Genomic DNA, 21,451 nt, shown 5'->3' on the forward strand with positions numbered 1-21,451 from the left:
AAAAGAAGTTAGCACAAAATGCGAGAAATGGAACAAAAAGCAAACCAAAAAATGCAAGAAATGGAAGAAAGAACAAACCAAAAAATTCATAAAAGGCAACAAACGGAAGAAAAGATAAACAGAAAATTGCAAGAAGCAATGCAAACACTGCAAGGGTTGAAAACTGCTGCATACAAGAAACACACCTCACCCTCAAAGACAGACATTACCTGAGAGTTAAAGTTTGGGAAAAAATTTTTCAATCAAATGGACCCAAGAAACAAGCAGGGGTAGCAATCCTAATATCTAACAAAATAGACTTTAAAATAAAATCAATCAAAAGAGATGAAGGAGGTCATTACATACTCATCACAGGTGAAACCCACCAAGATGAAGTGTCTATCCTGAACATCTATGCCCCAAATACAAGGGCATCCACATTCGTTAAAGAAACATTGTTAGAACTTAAATCCCATCTAAAGCCCCACACAGTTATAGTGGGAGATTTCAACACACCACTCTCACCACTAGACAGGAATACCAGACAGAAACTCAACAAAGAAGCAAAGGATCTACTAGAAGTAATGACACAACTGGGATTAACAGATATCTATAGAACATTCCATCCACATAAAAAAGAATATACCTTCTTCTCACCACCACATGGAACCTTCTCAAAAATCGACCACATACTTGGCAACATATCAAACCTCAGCAGCTACAAAAAAATTGGAATAACTCCATGCATCTTATCAGACCACCATGCTTTAAAATTAGAATTCAACAACAACACAAATTGCAGACAACCTACAAACTCATGGAAATTGAATAATGCTCAACTACACCATCCCTGGGTCAAAGAGGAAATTAAAAAAGAAATTAAAGACTTCCTAGAATTCAATGAGAATGAAGACACAACATACCCAAACCTATGGGACACTTTGAAAGCAGTGCTATGGGGGAAGTTCATAGCACTAAGTGCTCACATGAAGAAACAGGAGAACAGTTATACCAGAGAATTAACATCACAGCTGAAAGCTCTAGAACACAAAGAAGCAAACTCCCCCAGGAGGAGTAGACACCAGGAAATAATCAAATTGAGGGCTGAAATCAATAAAGTAGAAACCAGGAAAACAATACAAAGAATCAATGCAACGAAGAGTTGGTTCTTTGAGAAAATCAACAAGATGGACAAACCTTTGTCCAAACTTACCAAACAGCAGAGAGTGAACACGCAAATTAACAAAATCAGAAATGAAAAGGGGGACATAACAACAGACTCTGAGGAAATCCAGAGAATCATTAGGTCATTCTTTGAAAACCTGTACTCCACAAAATTCGAAAATGTAAAGGAAATGGATGACTTCCTGGACAGCTATCATTTGCCAAATGGATCAAAGACCTCAACATAAATCCAGCCACACTGAACCTCTTAGAAGAGAAAGTGAGTGGTACCCTTGAACGAATTGGTACAGGAGACAGCTTCCTGAACATAACACCAGTAGCACAGACAGTGAGATCAACAATTAATAAATGGGACCTACTGAAACTGAGAAGCTTCTGTAAGGCAAAGGACACAGTCAGCAAGACAAAAAGGCAGCCCACAGAATGGGAAAAAATATTCACTAATCCCACATCTGACAGAGGGTTGATCTCCAAAATTTACAAAGAACTCAAGAAGCAAGTCTCTAAAACACCAAAGGACCCTATTAAAAAGTGGGCTGCAGAACTAAATAGAGAGTTTTCAATAGAGGAGTCTAAAATGGCTGAGAGACACTTGAGAAAGTGCTCAACATCCTTAGCCATCCGGGAAATGCAAATCAAAACAACTCTGAGATACCATCTCACTCCTGTCAGAATGGCTAAAATCAAAAACACCAATGACAATTTCTGCTGGAGAGGATGTGGTGAAAGGGGCACACTCCTCCATTGCTGGTGGGAGTGCCAACTGGTTCAGCCACTTTGGAAATCAGTATGGAGATTCCTCAGAAAAATGGGAATAAACCTACCACAAGACCCAGCAACTCCACTCTTAGGCATATATCCAAAAGATGTCCATTCATACAACAAAGATGTCTGTTCCACTATGTTCATAGCAGCTTTATTTGTAATAGCCAGAACTTGGAAGCAACCTAGATGTCCCTCACCCGAAGAGTGGATAGAGAAAATGTAGTACATCTACACAATGGAGTACTATTCAGCAGAAAAAAATAATGGAATCATGAGATTCGCAGGCAAATGGATGACACTAGAAGAAACCATCCTGAGTGAGGTAACCCAGTCACAAAAAGAGAAACATGGCATGTACTCCCTCATATATGGATTTTAGACATAGATCTGGGGAGTGCCAGCCTACAATCCTATGGCCAGAGAGTCTGGAAACAGAAACTTCTTTTAGTGGCTGATCGAAGAAGAGGCAGACTCCCTTGGTTAAGTACTGAGCTGAACTCAAGAAAGCCAGTAACAGAGAGGGAGGACTGATGATCAAAGGGATTAAGACTGGGCTGGTTTAACCCCCAGAAACAGCTGACCAGACAAAGGTTAACTCTTGAATCCCAGGCATCAGCCTAGGAATCCAGCATGGGACTGATCAAGACCCCCTGAATCTGGGTGTCAGTGAGGAGGCCTAGGGAATCTATTGAGCCTTGGGCAGCAGATCGGTACCCATCCCAAGTATACACATGGACTTTGGACTCCCATAGAACAATGTGAGGTGCACTCTCACCCTGAACTCTTGGGGAAGGGTCTATGCGTTGCCCTATATGAAATGACAGACTATGGACAACCCCATGGAGGGCCTCACCCTCCCTGGGGGAATGAGGGGATAACGGGGGGGGGGGGAGGGGAGCTGGGGGGAGGGCACGGGAGGAGGGGAGGGAATGGGAGAGGGACCTGGAACTGACTTGTAAGCAACCTCGTTTGTTATCTAAATTTAAACTGGAAAATAAAATATAAAAAAAAGACAATGGCAGGACAAAGCAAGACAGTTAAATTCATCCTCTTGTCTTCATTACACATAGTATGTATACCTGCATAGCACACACACACACACACACACACACACACACATACACGCAAATAAATAAAAAGTTCATTCTGTCTATGAGGGTGTATTATGATACAAAACACTCCATCAAAACATGAACTACTGAGTATCTCATATTTATTTAATATATTTAAGCAAACTCTAATGTGTTCCAATGTATGCTATGTTCTCTCATTTCTATCCCATGTAAGGTTGGGCTCAGGTCTGGAGAAAAAATGGTATATAAATAATTTGATTTGTTAAATGGAATAAAGTATTTTCACACTGGGAAAAAATTAAACAAATTGAACTTTATGAAGGAATATCACATCATACTATGAAAATGTCATACTTTGATTATATTATCACCTATAAATTCTAGCATGTGGAATTCTCTAGACAAGGAAGCTTTCTTTCATCATAAGAAGTACATGAGACATGTAACTGATGAAGGTAAAAGACTTCTTATTGTCTCATGGTATGTCTATGATCAGTAGACCCATTGCTTTTCAGCCTCTGGCAATAATGTTGGGAATTCATGGGAAGGCAACAGCACTTACCTTGCTATTCCATAATAACAGGAAAGAAGGAGAGCTCATTCCCAGTGATCTAAAGGCCTCCCACTAAATTCCACTTTAACTATCCTACCACCTCCTAATAAGCACCACCTGGACAACCAATTCTTTAACAAATGATCGTTTGAGCACCAAGTTGTTGAAACTTGTAATCTGCCTACAATATTCTAATAAATACATTAACCTATTCCTCCATTCATTTTAAAAACTATTGGGCCATTTTTCATACATGGAGAGATGAGTCAAGGAATCTATACAAAGAAAATGTAAAAATTAAAGTGATGAGTTTATATTGACAACCTACATATGTATATATTTATTTTATGAAAATATTAGTGATCTGGAAAATCCAAACAATAGTGTAAACTAAACAAAATAACTGAGCACTAGATATGTAGCAGTGACTGCCTGCTTTTTTCTCCCTCTTTGTATAGACATACAGACTGAGATCCTACCAAAAACGATGCTACATCTTTTATTAAAGAGCTAACTGTTTCTTCCTCATTAGATTTTAGTGCTTACAAAGTCAACATATGGGGGGGAAATAAAATACTGATACAAATTTCAGAGCAAAATAAAGAAAAAATATTAAGCACAAGAAAAGATTAAAATATTAAGAATTGTTTAGATATTTTAATATTTTTGTAGATATCACATGATGCTTAAGATTTGAAGTATGTTAATAGTCACTGAGATTACAATCTAACCAGTGAACTAACATAATTAATTTAACAAATGGATTTCCTTGTATATATCCAGTTACACACAAAGTATCAAAAATACAAATTAAGTTTTAAAAGAATAGAGAAAACATGTTTTCTATGCACAAAAATACTTCTAAATCAATGGAACAAAAAGACTACAACATTCAGTTACTTATATTAAGAACGATAGAACTTTGATAGATTTAACAAGATTCATCTTTTGGAAAAAATAACACTTCAGAATTGGAATATGCTGATTTAAAATACTGAGATTGTCTGTAGACAGATTTGGAACTCTATATTTCTACTGTAGTAATCCCAGAGTAATGCAGATCCAGACCTCATTCTTTCAGAGTAAATATATATTAGTATTTGTCCATTGGTGTGATAAATATCTAAAAAATGAACTTCAAGGAGAAAAGTTTTATTCTGGCTCAGTGTTTCAGAGTTTTCACTGTCTATTTGCCCATCCCTACTGTTTTATTGGCCAATGAAAAACAATACACCACTGTAGAAATGTTTCAAGAAAACCTATTCAGTACGTTGTAGCCAGGAAGTAAAAAGAGAGAAAGCAATGGGACCAACAAACCAAAGAACTCTTCCTGGACATACCCTCAACTATCCTCATTTCCCAACTAAAAGGACTAAGGCTTCAACCATAAGCTTTTTGAAGACTCTGGGAAGCAGGACAGTAAGTACAGACAGATTTCAGAACAGAGTCAGCTAGAGGACATTCTCATACACTGGGAGGGTCCTGTGTTCAGAACAGAGAAGAAATATCAAGCAGATAAAAATATCAGATGTTTGCAGCACACACTTAGTGTGGAGGATGGGAAGAACTTTGAAGAACATTCCAAGAAAAACAAAAGCAAGGATGAGAGAGCACCCTCTAAGAACAGCAAAAACAGGAGGCTGAGTGCAAGGGAGATGTTCACTGTAACTGATCTAATACGGACAAGTGACTCCCACTGAGGTCTTTAAAGGAGGCAGTATCTCTTATTGAGTGCAGTTCTAGAGATCTTCTCCACTCTTACTGACAGCAAGTGTGTTTGAAAGACAGCCAATAACATGGATCTAAAAATGTCTTAAAGGTTTAGTCATGGAGAATATTTCTTAGCATTTATCTTTCAGATTCCTAGGAAGCCGGTTATACAAATTCCATATGGCTCAGATGTAAATCATTACAGGAAATTAAAATCTCGTCATTTCATGACCTTTGAAATATTATTCAAATTTATTTATAAAGCTCAGAAGTTGAAAACTACTTTTTAAAAATAGTTATACTAGATATCTTCTCCTTCCTGACTTCTGTGATCAAATCATTCCTAAACCCATCTATATTTTTAAGAATTATAAACCCACCTTTATAAATGATGTCTTCCCAGATACTAAGCAGGCCCAACCCTGCTGAGCTTCCAAAATTAGATGACATTGGACATATTTGGGGTGTTATTGCGTAGACTAAGTTAAGTCTTAATTCCTTAGAAATACATTTTCTAATTTTTCTTGACCAACTTCTGATTTGTATTTTTGTACTTTATATTTTGGATATTGACATTTAAACCCAAGTTATCAGGTTATAGAAACTGTGATTAAGAAAATTGCCTAAAATATTTAGAAGATATAAAAAAAATCTGCCCAATAAACCTGAACAAATACATTTCAATTAAACAAGAGGAACTCTAGTCAGACTATATAATTCATCAAAATCTCAAAGTAGGCTTCCTGTCTCTGAAGTCAGTGATTTAGTGGAGGTCAGATCCAGATAGTTTCTAACCCCAGCAGTTTATAGTCATAGGAATTAGAGTTAGGATGATAGCTGATGTGATAGTGTGTGAAGTACACACACACACACATACACACACATACACACACACACACACACACACAGTTTCACTGTGCCGGAAATCAATTATCCAAATAGCAAAACAAGACAGAATGAGTGGAAGAATGAAAGTGAAGGAAGGCACAAAGCCAAAAACTGGCTGAGAGGTTACTTTAAGAGAAAGCAGAATTTTAGGAGACTTTGTTAAAAAAAAAATAGAGCATGAAGAGGACCAGGAAGTGATGAGTTTGGACCTGAAAATATAAGACAGTACTAGGTTGTTAAATGTCTTAATCATTACTCTAAATGCAAAACATAGACATGAAAGCATACCCAATATCCAGCCTGATGTGCATTTTAGAAAGACCTTTCCAGCTATGAAATGAGTCTAGCATATGTGTTAATCTTGCTTGTTAACTTGTTTGGATTTAGAATCACCTAGGAAATTGGTGAGGCACTCCTCTGGGTATAACTGGAGGGCATTTTCAGAGACTGGTTGAGTGGTTATAACTCTCTCTGAATGTTGGTTTCACCAACCCATGGGTGTGGAAGCCTAGTTGGAATAAAAGGGGGGAAAATTAAGAGCCAGCAGGTTGCCTTTCTCTGCTTCCTTCCTGAAATAACATGAACTGCTTCACTCCACCACACCCTCCCCACTATAAAATACCACAGTCTCTGAAATCATTGGATGAAATAAACCCTTCCTTTATCAAGTTATTTATGTCAGGTATCGTGAGCACAGTGACAAGAAAGCCAACTGTTACCACTGGATTGCAGCAAGACAATTTTGGAGGTAAGATACACTTAGGAAGTAACCCAAATAAGGATAGTGTCTGAATCTGGGAATGGAGGCATGCTTTCAGGAGTTCAATTCTGGAACAAAGATCAAAAACAAGCAGCTTCTTAGTGGCTCGGCCTGCTGAACAAATGTCTATTCTAAAAGCAACTTGACAAAACTGAGATTGCACAAATTTGGCTCCCTGGGTAGAGCTGTTTTGCAATGTCCACACAATGAGACTATCATCTGCAGAATGAGTTTGAATCATGCTTGTTTTTAAAAATATCTGAAATGAACAACAGATGTTAAAAAGATAAGGAAGGCAAAACAACAAAGGAATAAAACCAGCTGCCCAGCTTGACAATTTACTCCTGATTACAGCACACTCAGTCTACTGCGTGTGGAGGACACACATACTATGGAGGAGGTGGAGTTTAAGTCATGGTACTGATATGAAGGACACATTTGAGCCTTTAATTGGAAATGTTTGCATCTAAGTAGAATCACAAGTGTATTGTCTTTAGAAGGTAGCAATGTGACATGTCTACTTTCTTTCAATGTAAGTTTCCTATAGAACTGAAATTAATGAGTGAAAATTAAGAAGAACCATAGCTCTGAGGTATTTATCATTTTCCCCAGACCTGTTATTTGCGTGTGTTTTATGCATGTGTGCATGTGTTGTATGCATTTGAGTGTATTCTATGTGTGTGTATATGCATGTGTGTGAATATGTGTGCAGGTACACATGCTTATGCATAGATGTGTATGCAGTAGCATATACACATGAGTTAGGATGCAGATGCCAGAGGTCAACATCACTGTCAACCTTAGCTTTTGAGACAGTGTTGTTCACTGATCTACAGTTTCCCTCAGTATTGGCTAGACAGCAAACCAGTCCTCCAGCACTGATTTTATAGACATATACCATATACCATTGCTTTTGCATGGATGCTATATATCTAAACTCCGGTTCCACTTTATCCTGTAAGTCATCTTCTCAGCCCTGGGGTGAAGTTTTTTCTCTTAGGAGAAAGTATCTTTATTGGTATCTTCTCATTGTATATAACACTGGGTTCAAAGGGATGTTTGTGTGCAAGTATGATCACTACCATCCACACATACTATCTTCTTAATTTTTCCTCTTCCTTCTCTTATTAGGTCCCTTCTTCCTCTAGACAGCTTAACTTTTGTTTTCTTGTCATATATTCATATGTTATATATCTATATAAAATCTAAGGTCCATAAATAAGAGAACAAACATAATAATTGCCTTTCTGATCTCACATTGTCTAAAATGATAATATCCAATAAGATGTAGGAATCCTTTATGTGGAACTCTCTAAGTTCAGGGATAGGTTTCTTCAAAGGATACAGTAAAAATGTCATCATTCCCACCTCCCATTTGTCTGGCATTTGCTCTCCTTTGGGGGTAATTCCTGAGTCAGACAAACATGATTTTCCTTGGTTGTACTGTGCATTTAAACTAACCTGTGATTCCCCCTGTGTTTCCTAAGCACCACTTGAGAGCTATTGTGAGTTTGATGATGTAATCAGGAAAAAGCACCAGTCTTCCATCTTGGGACATTCTTTCAAAAGAAAACGGTCACTTTATTACCAAGTGGACATTATTAATAATTTCTTATGAGCTGTTGTGACACTTGCTCTGTTGGTTAGCTGTTATAGGAAAGAAACTGCTTAGTTCCCCAGCTATTTAAAGCTTGAATTTTTAACAAATGACTCAAAATCTAATATGATTCCCAACAAAATCCCAAGATTTTTTATTTAGCAAAACCTAAAACACTGGTAATGTTATATATTATAAATGTCAATGGAAAAATAAAAACAATAAACCATGAGCCTATAAACATAGCCAAGCATCTAAAGAGCAAGAACAAGCAGAATGGGCTTGCCCCATCATATACCAAGACTTATTCTAAAGCTATAGTAATTAAGACCGTATGGTATCAGCACAGTGATAATTAAGAGTTTCCTCTCTTTATCTTTCAAATTTATTTCCTTAGTAGGGGTTACCCAAGGAATTATCTTTTATAGCAGGACATTGACTGGCTCATGAATCCAGGAATATATATAATGAGTAACTCCTGCCTGTAAGGAACAGATATAAGCAAGGACACACAGACCACCCTGCTCACAACAGCACTAATTATCTAGCCATGAACAATTACATAAATCTACAAGGAGAAAATTAGCCCAGAAGATTACAAATAATTTCCAAAAATAAAAGAAAAATTTATATGGCATTCCTTACCCCACTCAGCCTCAACCAAAATGGCTTTATAATATACCAATCAAACCTTGTCATATGAACCAATGTAGCCACAGTATTTGATAAGATAAATGCATTTCCTTATACATTATAGATGATAAAATGTCTTCAAATAATGTTTTCTGACCTGAATGAAATAAATCATGAAATCTTTATCAAATTTTATAAGTTATAAAGCAAAACAGATACAAATATATAGTCTGAAAGGCATATTCTATAATGTTAAATTATACTGTAAACTGGGCAACAAGAGTACTTTGGAACAAAAATGTACAAGAGATTTATTTCAGTTTTATTAGTCAACTTTATTTACATAGGCTATAAGGTGTTTACAGAGTACTGTAAGACGCTGTGTGTAATAAAAACTCTTCAATGTTCCTCTCTACTCCTACTCCAAACAAGAGCAAAACACCAAAATTCAAAGACACGGTGGCAAATCTCTCAGTTCAATTTTGGATTCTTGTAATTACTGGGTAAAAATGCTAAGTTATGAAACAAAAACAAGAGTACACATTCTCGAGACCTAAGTAGTAAATAGTCAGAATTTAAAAGCAAAATTAGAAGACAGAACTCCTCAAACAATTATATACATTTAGCATGCACTAGCATGTACTATTAAGACACAGACAAGCATTAAATAAGGCATTGAAATGACTTTTAATCAAAAGTTCAGGATGCATTTTTTCATATGAGGACCCCATATGTATTGATAATGTGATATAATATACCACTAAATTATTTCATATGCACTTGATGTGAGTGATTTTTCACTGTAGATTATATTTAAGTGATCTGTATAGAGATCTGTTTCAGTTTACTGAAAGAAAGAGCAGAAATGGAGAAGTGACATTCCAAAGAAGGCACATGTAACACTGGGCTTGTGTCCAGTATGCTTACTATGCTTACAAGAACATTAGGAGGTCAAATAACAAAAGTGCCTACTGAATAGATAGTTTTCCAGGGCTGAAGGTAGTTTCAACCTTGAGGAGAATGGGGCAAAACTGCACAAAGTTTCAGCATGAGCTTTACCCACAATACACCTAAATGACTTTCTCCTAAATTTCACGTTTAAAAAGACAAATTCTCCCCACCTTATGTCTCTTTCAGGAGAACAAATATTTCATTAGTTGTTCAAATCGTATTTCTGAACAAAGTTGGTACATCTATAAACAGAAATACAGACACACAGAAATACAATATGTCTACCCCAAAACTGTCACTGTATACTGAGTGAACCCCATTCCAACTAAAGCATGTTCTATCCTCACCTAAATAACCCACACACATGAAACTACATCAGGTTACTTTACTTCTCCTATCACATAATACCCAAGGAATATGCATGAAATCACCTTTAAAGATCCAGATTTTTACTCTATTCTTCCACAAAGCAGTGTCATAGTATCTTCTGTATGTGCTATAATCTTCTGTACTGCTTACAAGGTGAGCCCCTGAGCTATGTAGATTTTAAGGAAACTTTTTCAATTAACAAATTTATTAAAGTAGGTGAGAAAGAAAATGAGTAATATGATTTCAAAACTCTTAAGAAAGTCTGTGTCTCTGCTTTTGTTGTCTTTTCTTGACAAGATTAAGGGACACTTGCTATGGTAATAGACACAGAAATAGTGACAACAGCAGAGATATTACTGCTGGATCTGCTTGGGGATCCACAGGAAGAAGAATTTAAAACTTGATTTTAAGTATCCTTAGAATACGCTTTGCTAATTTCAAACAAGCTTACAAATTCTTTTTTTGCAAAAATCTGGATAATCATTCCAGATCATACTTTCTTTTTCATTAAACAGTGAAAAATACAAATCACCCAAAGAACAAATGGGAAATGACATCACTGTCTTTCTAGAAACACAAAGTTGTGTATTCTACATTTGCATATTTTCTCTGTTAGTGTCTTGTTAATTTTGCCTGGTCATACATGACATGATACTCTACACATGGTAAAAGAACCATGCTAACAAACACCCTTACTAGACTATTATTCTGTGATGGCTTCCTCATTGTATCCGGGTTAGAATGAAGGCTCCCTTCAGGAACCTCAGTGGAGAAAATCCTTCCCAAATGGAATGCTCTAGAGATAATTAAAGTTGGGGGTTCTCAGAACAAAAGAACAGTTTGGAATTCATCAGATTAAGGCTAAACTGAAAAGCAGCTTACTAATGCATAACTGAATGTACTGTGGAAATTTGATAAGATTTGATTCTTTCCAATTTCCAAAACAAATACAAGATGGTATTTTAAGTGAGAAAAGACTTTAGTCCATTTTCTGTTTCTGTAACAGAATACCCAATGTCGGCTAATTTAGAAAGGGGGAAAGGTTCACTTCCGTTGTTCTAAAGACTGACACTCCCAACAGAGCAATGTAAGCATTTGCTTGCAGCCTTTGGAGAGGGTTCCTATAGTGTTTCTCCTCACATAGGAGAAACAAAAACCTGTGAGGAGAAGGGTAAACACTCAGGGACAGGGGCCACTTTATAACACCCTGTTCTTGTACTAATCCTGCATTGGAAAACAACTCCAATCTTCTAAAATGCCTATGTAGTCTTAAAGAGACTATCATTTTTCAAGGCTGTTTACTAGGAATCAAATTTCAATGTGTAGTTTGACTAGAACAAGCCTCAGGAACAAAGACAAGATGAAGACAAGGTATGCTCATACAAAGGTCCAAGTATCTATTGATGCTAAACATAAACTGGACTTTTAACTCTTTTAGGAGCCCCATATTTGACTAGAAAAGATTTGGACTGAGGATGTAACTCAGTGGGAAAAGCAGTTGCCTAGCATGCATGAATCCATGAGTTTGATCCACAGTACCACAAATAACCAAGTAACAGGTCATACATCTACAACATATGAACAAATCAGTTTTAAAGAAGTACCATTAAGAATTCACACAGAAACAGCTAACCTGAACAACGGGGAGCTCATGAACCCCAGCCTGGCAGCTGGGAAACCACCATAGGACAGAACCAGGCCCCTGAATGTGGGTGTCAGTGATGAGGCCTGGGCAGTCTATGGGGCCTCTGGTAGTGGAATAGTATTTATTACTAGTGTACAAATGGACATTGGGAACCCATTCCCCATAGAGGGATACTCTCTCAGTCTCGACACATGGGTGAAGGCCTAGACCCTGCTACAAATGATATGACAGACTTTGATGATCCCCTATGGAAGGAATCACTCTTTCTAAGGAGCAGAAGAGTGGTAGGATGGGGGTCAGTGGGCATGGGAGGACGGGAAGGAACTAGGATTGATATATAAAATAAGATTGTTTCAAATTTAAATTTTTAAAAAAGAATTATTGTGCTAGGCAGTGGTGGCACATGTCTTTAATCTCAGCATTTAGGAGACAGAGGCAGGAAGATTTCTTTTTGTTTGGTTGTTTTTTTGTTATTGTTGTTGTTTTTATTTTGTTTTGTGTTTTCAAGACAGGGTTTCGCTGTGTAACAGTCATAGTTGTCCTGGAACTAGCTCTGTAGACCAGACTAGCCTGGAACTCACAGAGATCCACCTGCCTTTGCCTCCAAAATTCTGGGATTAAAAGCATGTACCACCACCTGGAGGATTTCTGAGATAAAGGCCAACCTTGTCTACAAAGTAAGTTCCAGGGCTATTCAGAGAAACCCTGTCTCTAAACCAAAAAGTAAACAAACATAGAATTTCTGGAGTGTAGGGTCACTCTAATGTTTCCTACACAGGGCACAGACACTGTGAAGAAGCATCATCAGTGACTCCCCCAAGAAAGCTACCACTACAAGTTTTATAAAATTAAGTCTCCAAAGCCTCCAAGCTCAATGGCAGGTAGCCTCTATTGTGGATAATATTTTTGCACACTGTGAAGATTTGTCACTTAGATTGGTTTAATGAAAATTCAAACAGCCAATAGGTAGACAGGATTTTCAGGGCAGACAGACCTCTAGGAAGAAGAAGGGGGGGATGCAGAGTCACCAACCATATGTAGAGGAAACAACATTGGCAGTACAGAATAAAGGTATTAAAGCCACAAGACAGAAAGTGAATTAATATAAATTGTTTAATTTAACTTACAAGAGATAGAAACAAGCCTAAGCTATCGGCCAAGCTTTTATAAATTAATATTAAGTCTCCATGTCATTATGTGGGGCCTGGTTGGTAGGACAGAAAAATCCATCTATAAATGGCACCCAATGTCCAGCCATGTATATCCACATAAGTTCTGTGAAAGCTTTAAAAAATGTTTCTAAACACACAAAAACAAGGTCAAACATGGCTTCCTGGTCGTATGCCTCTCATGCTGGCTACAGAGCAGAGACAAATATCCTGGCAGCTGCCTATGTGCTTGAGCAGGTAGTAAGCCATGAGCTAAGTCATGTGGAAATTTTAAGGTTTTGCTCATGCAGATGGGAAATGTTACAGATACACACTAAAGCAGATTCAGATAGAACAAAAAAAAACTTCTAAACAGGTTACAGTGTGTTTTAAAAATGGGCTTAGAATTTTTAAAAATGGGTATAAATATTCATAGAAAAAATAGTTTAAAAATAATAAAGCCTTTAAAGAAAAAGTAAAGTAATGAAAAATAAGCTATGTAAGGATGTAAATGCACAGGGAATCTTGTTAACTTTGAATTTTTTAAATGTTAATGCACAAAAAAACAATAGCTGCTGAGAGACATTGGATTATGGAAACTGATAAATTAAACAAATCTATACATTCTTAAAATGCCTTAACTTCAAAATGAAGCTGGACAAAGTGTTACATTGGGGGAGAGGCTATGCTTTTGTTTCTACAAGACAAGAAAGGCTATGGATTTACGCGGAGGAAACCTCCTGAGTATCTTGGCTACAGATATGGACATGGAAGACAAAAGACTACAGGATAGGTGATATCTAAGCTGATCTCTTGACATGGGAACAGCTCTGGGATTAAATGAGTCATGATAAGTCTTGCTGGCTGCAGAGTTCTCATAGCTTATTATTGCATGCCATCATTTCATATGGCATAGGTAGAGATTTATATTACAGTTTGATTATACAGTCAAAACAGACCTAGAAAGGTGATAGATACCTTTTACATGTTCAAACAAAGAACAAAAAAAATCATCTTTAACTGACTTATACACCCCACACATTCCATTACTTATATTAATGCAGATATGTATGTTACCTTTGAAAGTTTGTGTATTTTAAGAGCAAGGAGATGAAACACCAATAAAAAGTGGGTGGCCTAGGTAATCCAGCATCTTAGAGTGCCTCTGTTGCAGTTTCCTCAGAGTTCTGCATCCAGAACAACTTCAAGGTTGCTGACTGAGATGGTCCAGCCTCACAAACTACTCCAGCCAGGACTTCAAATAAGCCTTGCACTTTCCCATCACACAGAGGCTGGGTAACAGCTCTGAGGATATGAGAATTATACCAACTTTCCCTATGGTCTCCTAAAGATTCTAGTAACCACCCCCCAGTCAACAGGAAGCAGTCTAGAGAACACAATACCCACATTCCCAAGAGGTGGGTAGAATGCCTTTTGGTCATGCAATGGGTTATAGATGCTTGTTATGGGTCACGAGTTGTTATTCATCATGGCCAAGAAAAGGATAAACAATAGAGTTACATTCAAGGATCTCTTTCTAAAGGAAAAGAGAGGGATGCAATAAAAAAGTGATGAGATAAAAGGATGGATTGTGTCTAATTTTAAACAACCACTAGTCTCAAATATTAACATTGGTATGGATTTTTGTATATTGATACAAATTTAAGATTATTTTTGTACTGCATATATGTTTCTTTTGTTGTTTAAGGTATTGTTCCTATGTAGCTCATTTAAGAATATAATATAAAGTTTTGTCTTTCAAAGCCATTTAGTATAATAAATACAGGGTTATACTTAGTCATCTATAACTATCAAACTTGTAGTCATGTTAGGCATGTTTTCAAGGTCATACAAAGACAGATTTTAGATAGACAGGTGATCTTCAAACACTTCAAATACTTACATAATATGGCTATAAAATGTTTTAGTAACATTTTTCTTGACAATAAGACATAACTGCTCCTGGCAGCACCAGTTTACTTCAAGAATAGATACGGGACATTTAAGAACTTCCTTATGGAGTTTGCTTTATTTAATGGTAAAAGCTAGCCATTTGGACAAGAAACTGTCCTTGCCTTGACTGCTGACAGTCTGTGTTTCAACTAGACCAGCAGGACACAAAGAAAAGCAACTGCCATTCTTTGCTAATAGAAGGTAGGAGACGCCTTCAGAAATTCCTGGGTCACAGAAAAGCCTGTCAGATACTCTAGGCCTGTAAGCTGAAAATGTTGTAGAGGAACTATGGGTGGCTGTCCAGCCAGCCAGTTGCTGCTGTAGTTTCTTTTGATTTGGGAACTTGCTTGTTCTTCACTTGCTGTTTACTGAGGTAATATTGTATCCTTCTGGGGTCTTTGACAGTGGGGAGCCTAGATAGTCACAGTTACAGTTTTTCTTAGTTATTATAAAAGGTAAATTAGGTACAGAGCTTTGGACTCATAAAGATAAAATAAATAACAGTATTTTCTCCAAATATGTCAAGTACAAAAGGATTGGACACTGTAAATATAATTCTTACCTGATAATTGCTGTTATTGTTTAAAGTTTATTATGTTAGAGTTAAAAACTTTTCCTTTTTATTAGAATAATCTTTATGTGCACTGTGAAGAATTGTCACTCAGGCTGGTTTAATAAAAAGCTGAATGGTCAATAGCTAGGCTGAAAGGATTCTGGAAAGAAGAAAGGCAGAGACACAGAGGATCAACAGCCAGATTGAGAAGAAGCAACATGGGCAGTACAGAATAAAGGTAACAAAGCTAAAAGGTAGAAAGTAAATTAATAGAAATGGATTAATTTAAGTTATAAGACCTAGTTAGAAAAAAAAGTTATAGGCTGAGCTTTCATAATTAATAAGAAGTCTCTGTGTTGTTATTTGGGAGCTGGCTAGTGGGACAGAAAAATGTAGGCCTTAGCACAGTTCCATTCAAAAACAATTTTCGAAGTAAGCAAACCTATCTAGTAGTTTTAATCACTACTGAAAATACAACAATATGCTTTTACATGTCTGTGTATGCATGCTTATGTATATGTATACATTTGTATATGCAGAAAAATCTACATGCACTGTATTTGAAGATAGAAAGTTAAGGGTGGGAATGAATATGCAATCAGAAATGAGAAGTACAGGAGAACAATTAATGAACTTTACAAATTTTACATGTTAATAAGAAGATTTAAGGGAGCTGATCCAGAACTAGGGAGGTAGAGACAGTTGGATCTCTGAGTTAGAGACCAGCCTGATCTACAGAGTGAGTTCCAGGACAGCCAGGGCTACACAGAGAAACCCTGTCTCAAAGGACAAACAATCTGAAAATAATTTCATAAATAGTAATACAAAAGTAAAAGGCTTAAGGCAAGTAGCAATCTTCCAGCACACTGAGGAAGTTTGGTAGAACTAGATCATGTACTCTGCCTTTAAATTATTGTCCTATGAAAGCTAGTTGTTAATATCCATTTCCACTTTACTGATTAAAAGCAATTTATTTTAAGAATACTTAAAAGTCTCCCAGGGCTGTATTCAGGTCAGTAATCCATCCTGAACTACAGTTCTATGCTGTTCCATTCAGTTCTGCAAGTATTTGTTACATTCCTATATGTCACAAGCTGTGGCAGGGTCAAAAATGATGATAATGAACCCTGACTGCAGGGACCAGTAGGCTGGTCTAATAGGATATATGATAGAGATGCACAGTACAAACAAAAGGAAACAAAATAACCAAGAGAATGGTAAAGTCCTTAAAGTGCTTCATGGAAGGCAATAAGTCATTGTACTCATTTCAGGGGTAGTATTGCTAGAAATAAGCTAGTAAGGGAAAGTAGAATGTGATTGGAGGGAGATAGGATTAGTGCAAGAAGAACTAGAGGCATGAGAAGATGGTAGGAACATGTGGTCCTCACTCAGAGAACATCTGGTGAGAATTCAAGAATACAGAAGGTGATGGGGTGGGGCAGTGGCTCAGGCCTTAAGGTCATGGTCATAAGTGGAAAACAAACTGAAATCTTCAAATCTCAAGATCACAGTTGTAGGTCAATCCACTCTCTTTAAAAATGGTGTTTATGTAATAGGCGATAACATTTAGAAAGAAAAAACTGTATGTTTGCTACATCTCTACAGAGGCTTGTTTGATTCTTTCAGAGAAAAAATTTGTAACACATTGCATTTCTAATTTCATTCAAGCACATGCTGAAGGATGAGAAATAGGCTTTGGCAACATGCATGTCTTAATATATGAACAGCTTATAAATGATATGACTATAATGGTTAAAATCATGTTTATTATATAATAGTTCTAAGCCTCCATGCAGACATCCATGAATGAAAATCCTACACTAGACCACATTTCTGTGGCAACCCAAACTTATGCAAACTCAAGCTATAAAAACTTTCTCAATATCATATGTTAAGAATTTTATGGAAAGTTATGAGTCATTGCTGGAGAACATTAACATGCCAGTCCAATAACCTGAACCCCTATGTTCTAATATCTTGTTATAGATAACAGTGCTAACAGAAACTTTAGCCCCTGTAAGTCAACAGGACAAGTTACAACAAATGCTACAAATTAGTAATATCACCAGCTAAATTGGTTAAATCCCCTGGAAATGAAACATAAAAATACACAACAGAGAAAGAACAGCTAAAATACAAGTAAATGACAGATTAAACATGAACTACATGCCCCTAGAACACAGAAATAATAGAAATAAAAATAGAAGAAAGTAGTGGTTTCGCTGCCCTCTAGTGGCAGTAAAATCAAGCACAGTGTTGGGGAACTGAAAAGTGCAATGCAAGTCCCTGTTATGAAATCAGATGTTTTTCCTTCACCAAAATGCCTGTAATAAAAACCCTGACTGCTGCATGCCACATTTTAGCTTCTGGATTCTTGTCTGGATATTTAACTTTCAGACCAGTCATCTGATAATGAAAAGTAGATTGTTTTTCTTCTGTGACACCTTGCCCTGTGTTAGAAATTCAGTAAGCTAACACAGCTTACTTCCAAGGTGATTTCATAAAACGCCATGTAGAACATTGTTTGGTTATTTCAGTTTATAGTAAAGTCTCTGAAGAATTGAAGAACTAGCTAATTCCTCCACCCTGATCCTGTGAGCACCAGGTTTCTAAGAGTTTCACCAGAAATAGTGAATTCCTTTAAATTGCTGGCATATTTATCTTTGTCAACATAGGTATGTCATACTCCCCAAAGCAAAAGCTTTCCATAGTTGGTCAGTCTTAAAGTGCAATGAATTTCACTCTCTAGTTGAAGCCTTTGAATAGCAAATTTAACATAGGTGTCAGTAATTTTTACCCTGAGTATTATAAAAATTAAAGCTACTTGTCTTTTTTAATTTATTTTTGCTGTAGATGCATTATTTGCTTCTAGTGCCAAAGAAGTTTTTAAACAAACAACTTGGGATGCATTTTGGCACCCCATACAAAGACATCTCTTTGAAAAACTGCTTTACATATTTATTTACTCCAATATGCTCACAGAGATGACACTTGTGTCTTTTAAAGTGCTGCTTTGTGAAAAAGCAAAAGTATCATCATGTTTTCAACTAATGAGATGCACCAAGAAAACAATGTGCTGATATAAGTTATAAATGGCTAAGAACTATGTCCATTGATGAGGACCATCCTTGGTGACCAAGGATGTCTTCATTTTAATATTTTAGTATCAACTTTTACTCTTGTGGTTCTCGAAGCCCCTTCTCTGCTACACACACACACACACACACACACACACACACACACACACACCTTTCCAACCTAAAATAGGTTTCTCTGCTAAAATGTACTCCGGTGGTAGACACTCTGCTTGGGCCATCCAATGTCTCTCAAGGTGGTAAAATCCTACTCAAGGTTTTTGTAAATGTACATCCTCACCTAGCATGCCCAGGTGTCCCTCCCAGACTTCTTTATGTGGCTCATCTGAGGTTGACAGCTGAGTACCTACACATACTTTCTGAGGACTCATTTATCTCCCTCTCTAATTAAACACAGACATATAGAACAAAAGTGATAGTTCTAACTAGGAAGTTTTTTCTTCCTTTTTCTCTTTAAGTACTCTTTGCTCTCAACACCTCTGGTAGTCTACAGGGCTTCAGACTCCTGCCCTGGTGTTTCACTGCTCATTGGTTTCTTTACTGATGGACAGAAATCCGGAGCAAGCTGGATTGGGTGGTCTGAGAGACAGTCAGGTTAGTCAGCCCCAACTCACTCTAAAGACACTGTTCACTGCAATACACCTAGCCAGAGAGGTCACCAGACAAAGGTTGCAGCCAATTGCCAGGATTTGGAGGCCCAGCCTCCTACCGGGACAGTATGAAGGAACCCTAAGGAACCACTGGCGTGTTTAGGCCTGTCTGTGAAACTGAGAGGCAGAGGACAATGGGGCCAGGGCTGGTCCTCAGAGGCAAGCCCGCCCTATCTTCACCTCCTCTCCATCCCTGAGTCCTACTGAACCTAAGGCATTCCACTTCCTAACCCCACACCGCGATAGCAATTGTAGCTATTCTGGAGAAGGAATCTGCGGCTGGCCACAAGGCATCTTTATTGGCAGGGGCAGACCTGTCTTCCCTGCCTGTCACCACATCCCCCATCATCGCCTCTGAGGCTGGCACAGAGGCTGTTTCTCCAAGCATCAAGGAAAGAGAAGCCAGAGGGGAGACAGTCTGGTAAGACCAAGCTTCAGGGTGAGGTATCCACCACAGCTGGTTCTTACACTGGGGCTTCCTTGGGCTACTTGGGGTAGACAGGACCACCCCCTGGTGCCCAGGTGGAATAGGCACTATAGCCTCGGGGAAGTCCTGGTCTCCAACACCTTCTCTTGATCAACACTTCCCGGTTTTGGGAAACGTGTTTCCCATAAAAACAACTAGGATAAGTTTCCTAAGGGCAATGCAATTGGTGGGTGTGGATTGGGAATGAGGTGCCAGGGTACCAGAAGGATCTTCAACTGCACACAAAAACAATCCAGCAAAGTGCTTCTTACCAGTGATTTGGTGTCCAGGTTCCCCTTGGGCGAACTGGAATCGGTCGGTTAAAAAGTGACAAAGTAACATAACTCCTGCTGCGGCCAGGTTGGCCCTCGGGAACCTCGCCATGCCTCTGCCTCGATCTCCCTTCCCTGCCCAGCGAGGACTTCGGGGTTCTCCGTGGGGATAGCTAGAGGCTCCGAGCTCTGCGCGTGGGTCTCGGGTGGGATCCTGAGGCCTCGGTCCCTTTCGATAGGCTTCTACTCCCGGTAGCAGAGAACAGCGGCGAGCGAGCGAAGGAGGGGCAGGGAGTCCAGCCCTCTCTGGACTTCGGGGGCTTTCCCCTCAACTTGCCACCCTAGCAGTCCTCAGTCCACACAATACCACCAAGTGCGGGGAGGAAAGGTCACGTCAGCCCGAGTCGGCAAACTCCAGGGTCCTCGCAAGCAGCGCCACCCAGACTCCCGCGGACGGTGACTTCCGAGTGCCCGCGACGCGCTCCACTGGGTTCAAAACAGATCTAATTCCACAGCCAGCACCGGTGCCATGCAGATCCAAGAGGGCGCCGAGCACCAGAGGAACTTTCCCAGACTTAGGACTGGTGCCGGCGGCTGGTTGGGGTTCGTGGGAGGTGGGGGGGGTTAGGGAGTCTGGAGAAACCCCTCCGACAAGTTTTTCTTCTTTGCTTCGCCCAACGCTGGGCGAGCGTCCTCACGGGCAGCGGAGGGATGGGCAGCCCCGGAGAGAAGAGCCCGGGAAGGTCCGGGCTGCTGTGATCAGAAGAGAGAGACAGAGAGAGGGAACAACAACAAAAATATGTGTTTTTTAAAGAAAAAGAAAAGCGAGGAAAAAGTGAAGCCGCAGCCTGGTGAGAGGGCTTCTGCGGGCTGGAGAAGAGATGAATCCGAACACCACGGAGCCCCAAGAGTTTGGTGGCAGAGGCGCCGCCGCGCTCCCCCGCGCTCCTGCTCTACACTTTGGGGAGGGAAGGAGGCTTGCCATTTGCCAGATCCGCGGCGGAGCCCTCCTCTCTCCTCCCTCCGCCCTCCGCCCTCCTCCCTTCCCCTGGCTCCTCCAGGCTTCTCCCACCTTCCTCCTCCTGGAACCAGCAGCCCGCACCGACCTGTCCAATGGCTGAGCTTTTCTCCTGGGCGCCAGAAGAGTCTCCCACAGATAAAGCACAGGAAGACTGGCTTGGGGGAACCAGAGGGCCACTGCGGCCC

General features: G+C 38.9%; 1 protein-coding gene across 1 annotated transcript in view; it reads right to left on the reverse strand.

The window, feature by feature from the left end:
* Plxdc2 (plexin domain containing 2) overlaps nt 1-21,208 on the reverse strand; it is a 388,489-nt gene extending 367,281 nt beyond the window's left edge. Inside the window, exon 1 of the mRNA XM_040755447.1 lies at nt 20,246-21,208. Coding sequence (XP_040611381.1) covers nt 20,246-20,357 — 112 coding nt within the window. The 5' untranslated portion in view covers nt 20,358-21,208. The remainder of the gene's footprint in view (nt 1-20,245) is intronic.
* Nucleotides 21,209-21,451: the final 243 nt, after the last annotated feature.

Source organism: Mesocricetus auratus, unplaced genomic scaffold (genome assembly GCF_017639785.1).
Source record: "Mesocricetus auratus isolate SY011 unplaced genomic scaffold, BCM_Maur_2.0 Super-Scaffold_100013, whole genome shotgun sequence".
Classification (NCBI taxonomy): Eukaryota; Metazoa; Chordata; class Mammalia; order Rodentia; family Cricetidae; genus Mesocricetus; species Mesocricetus auratus.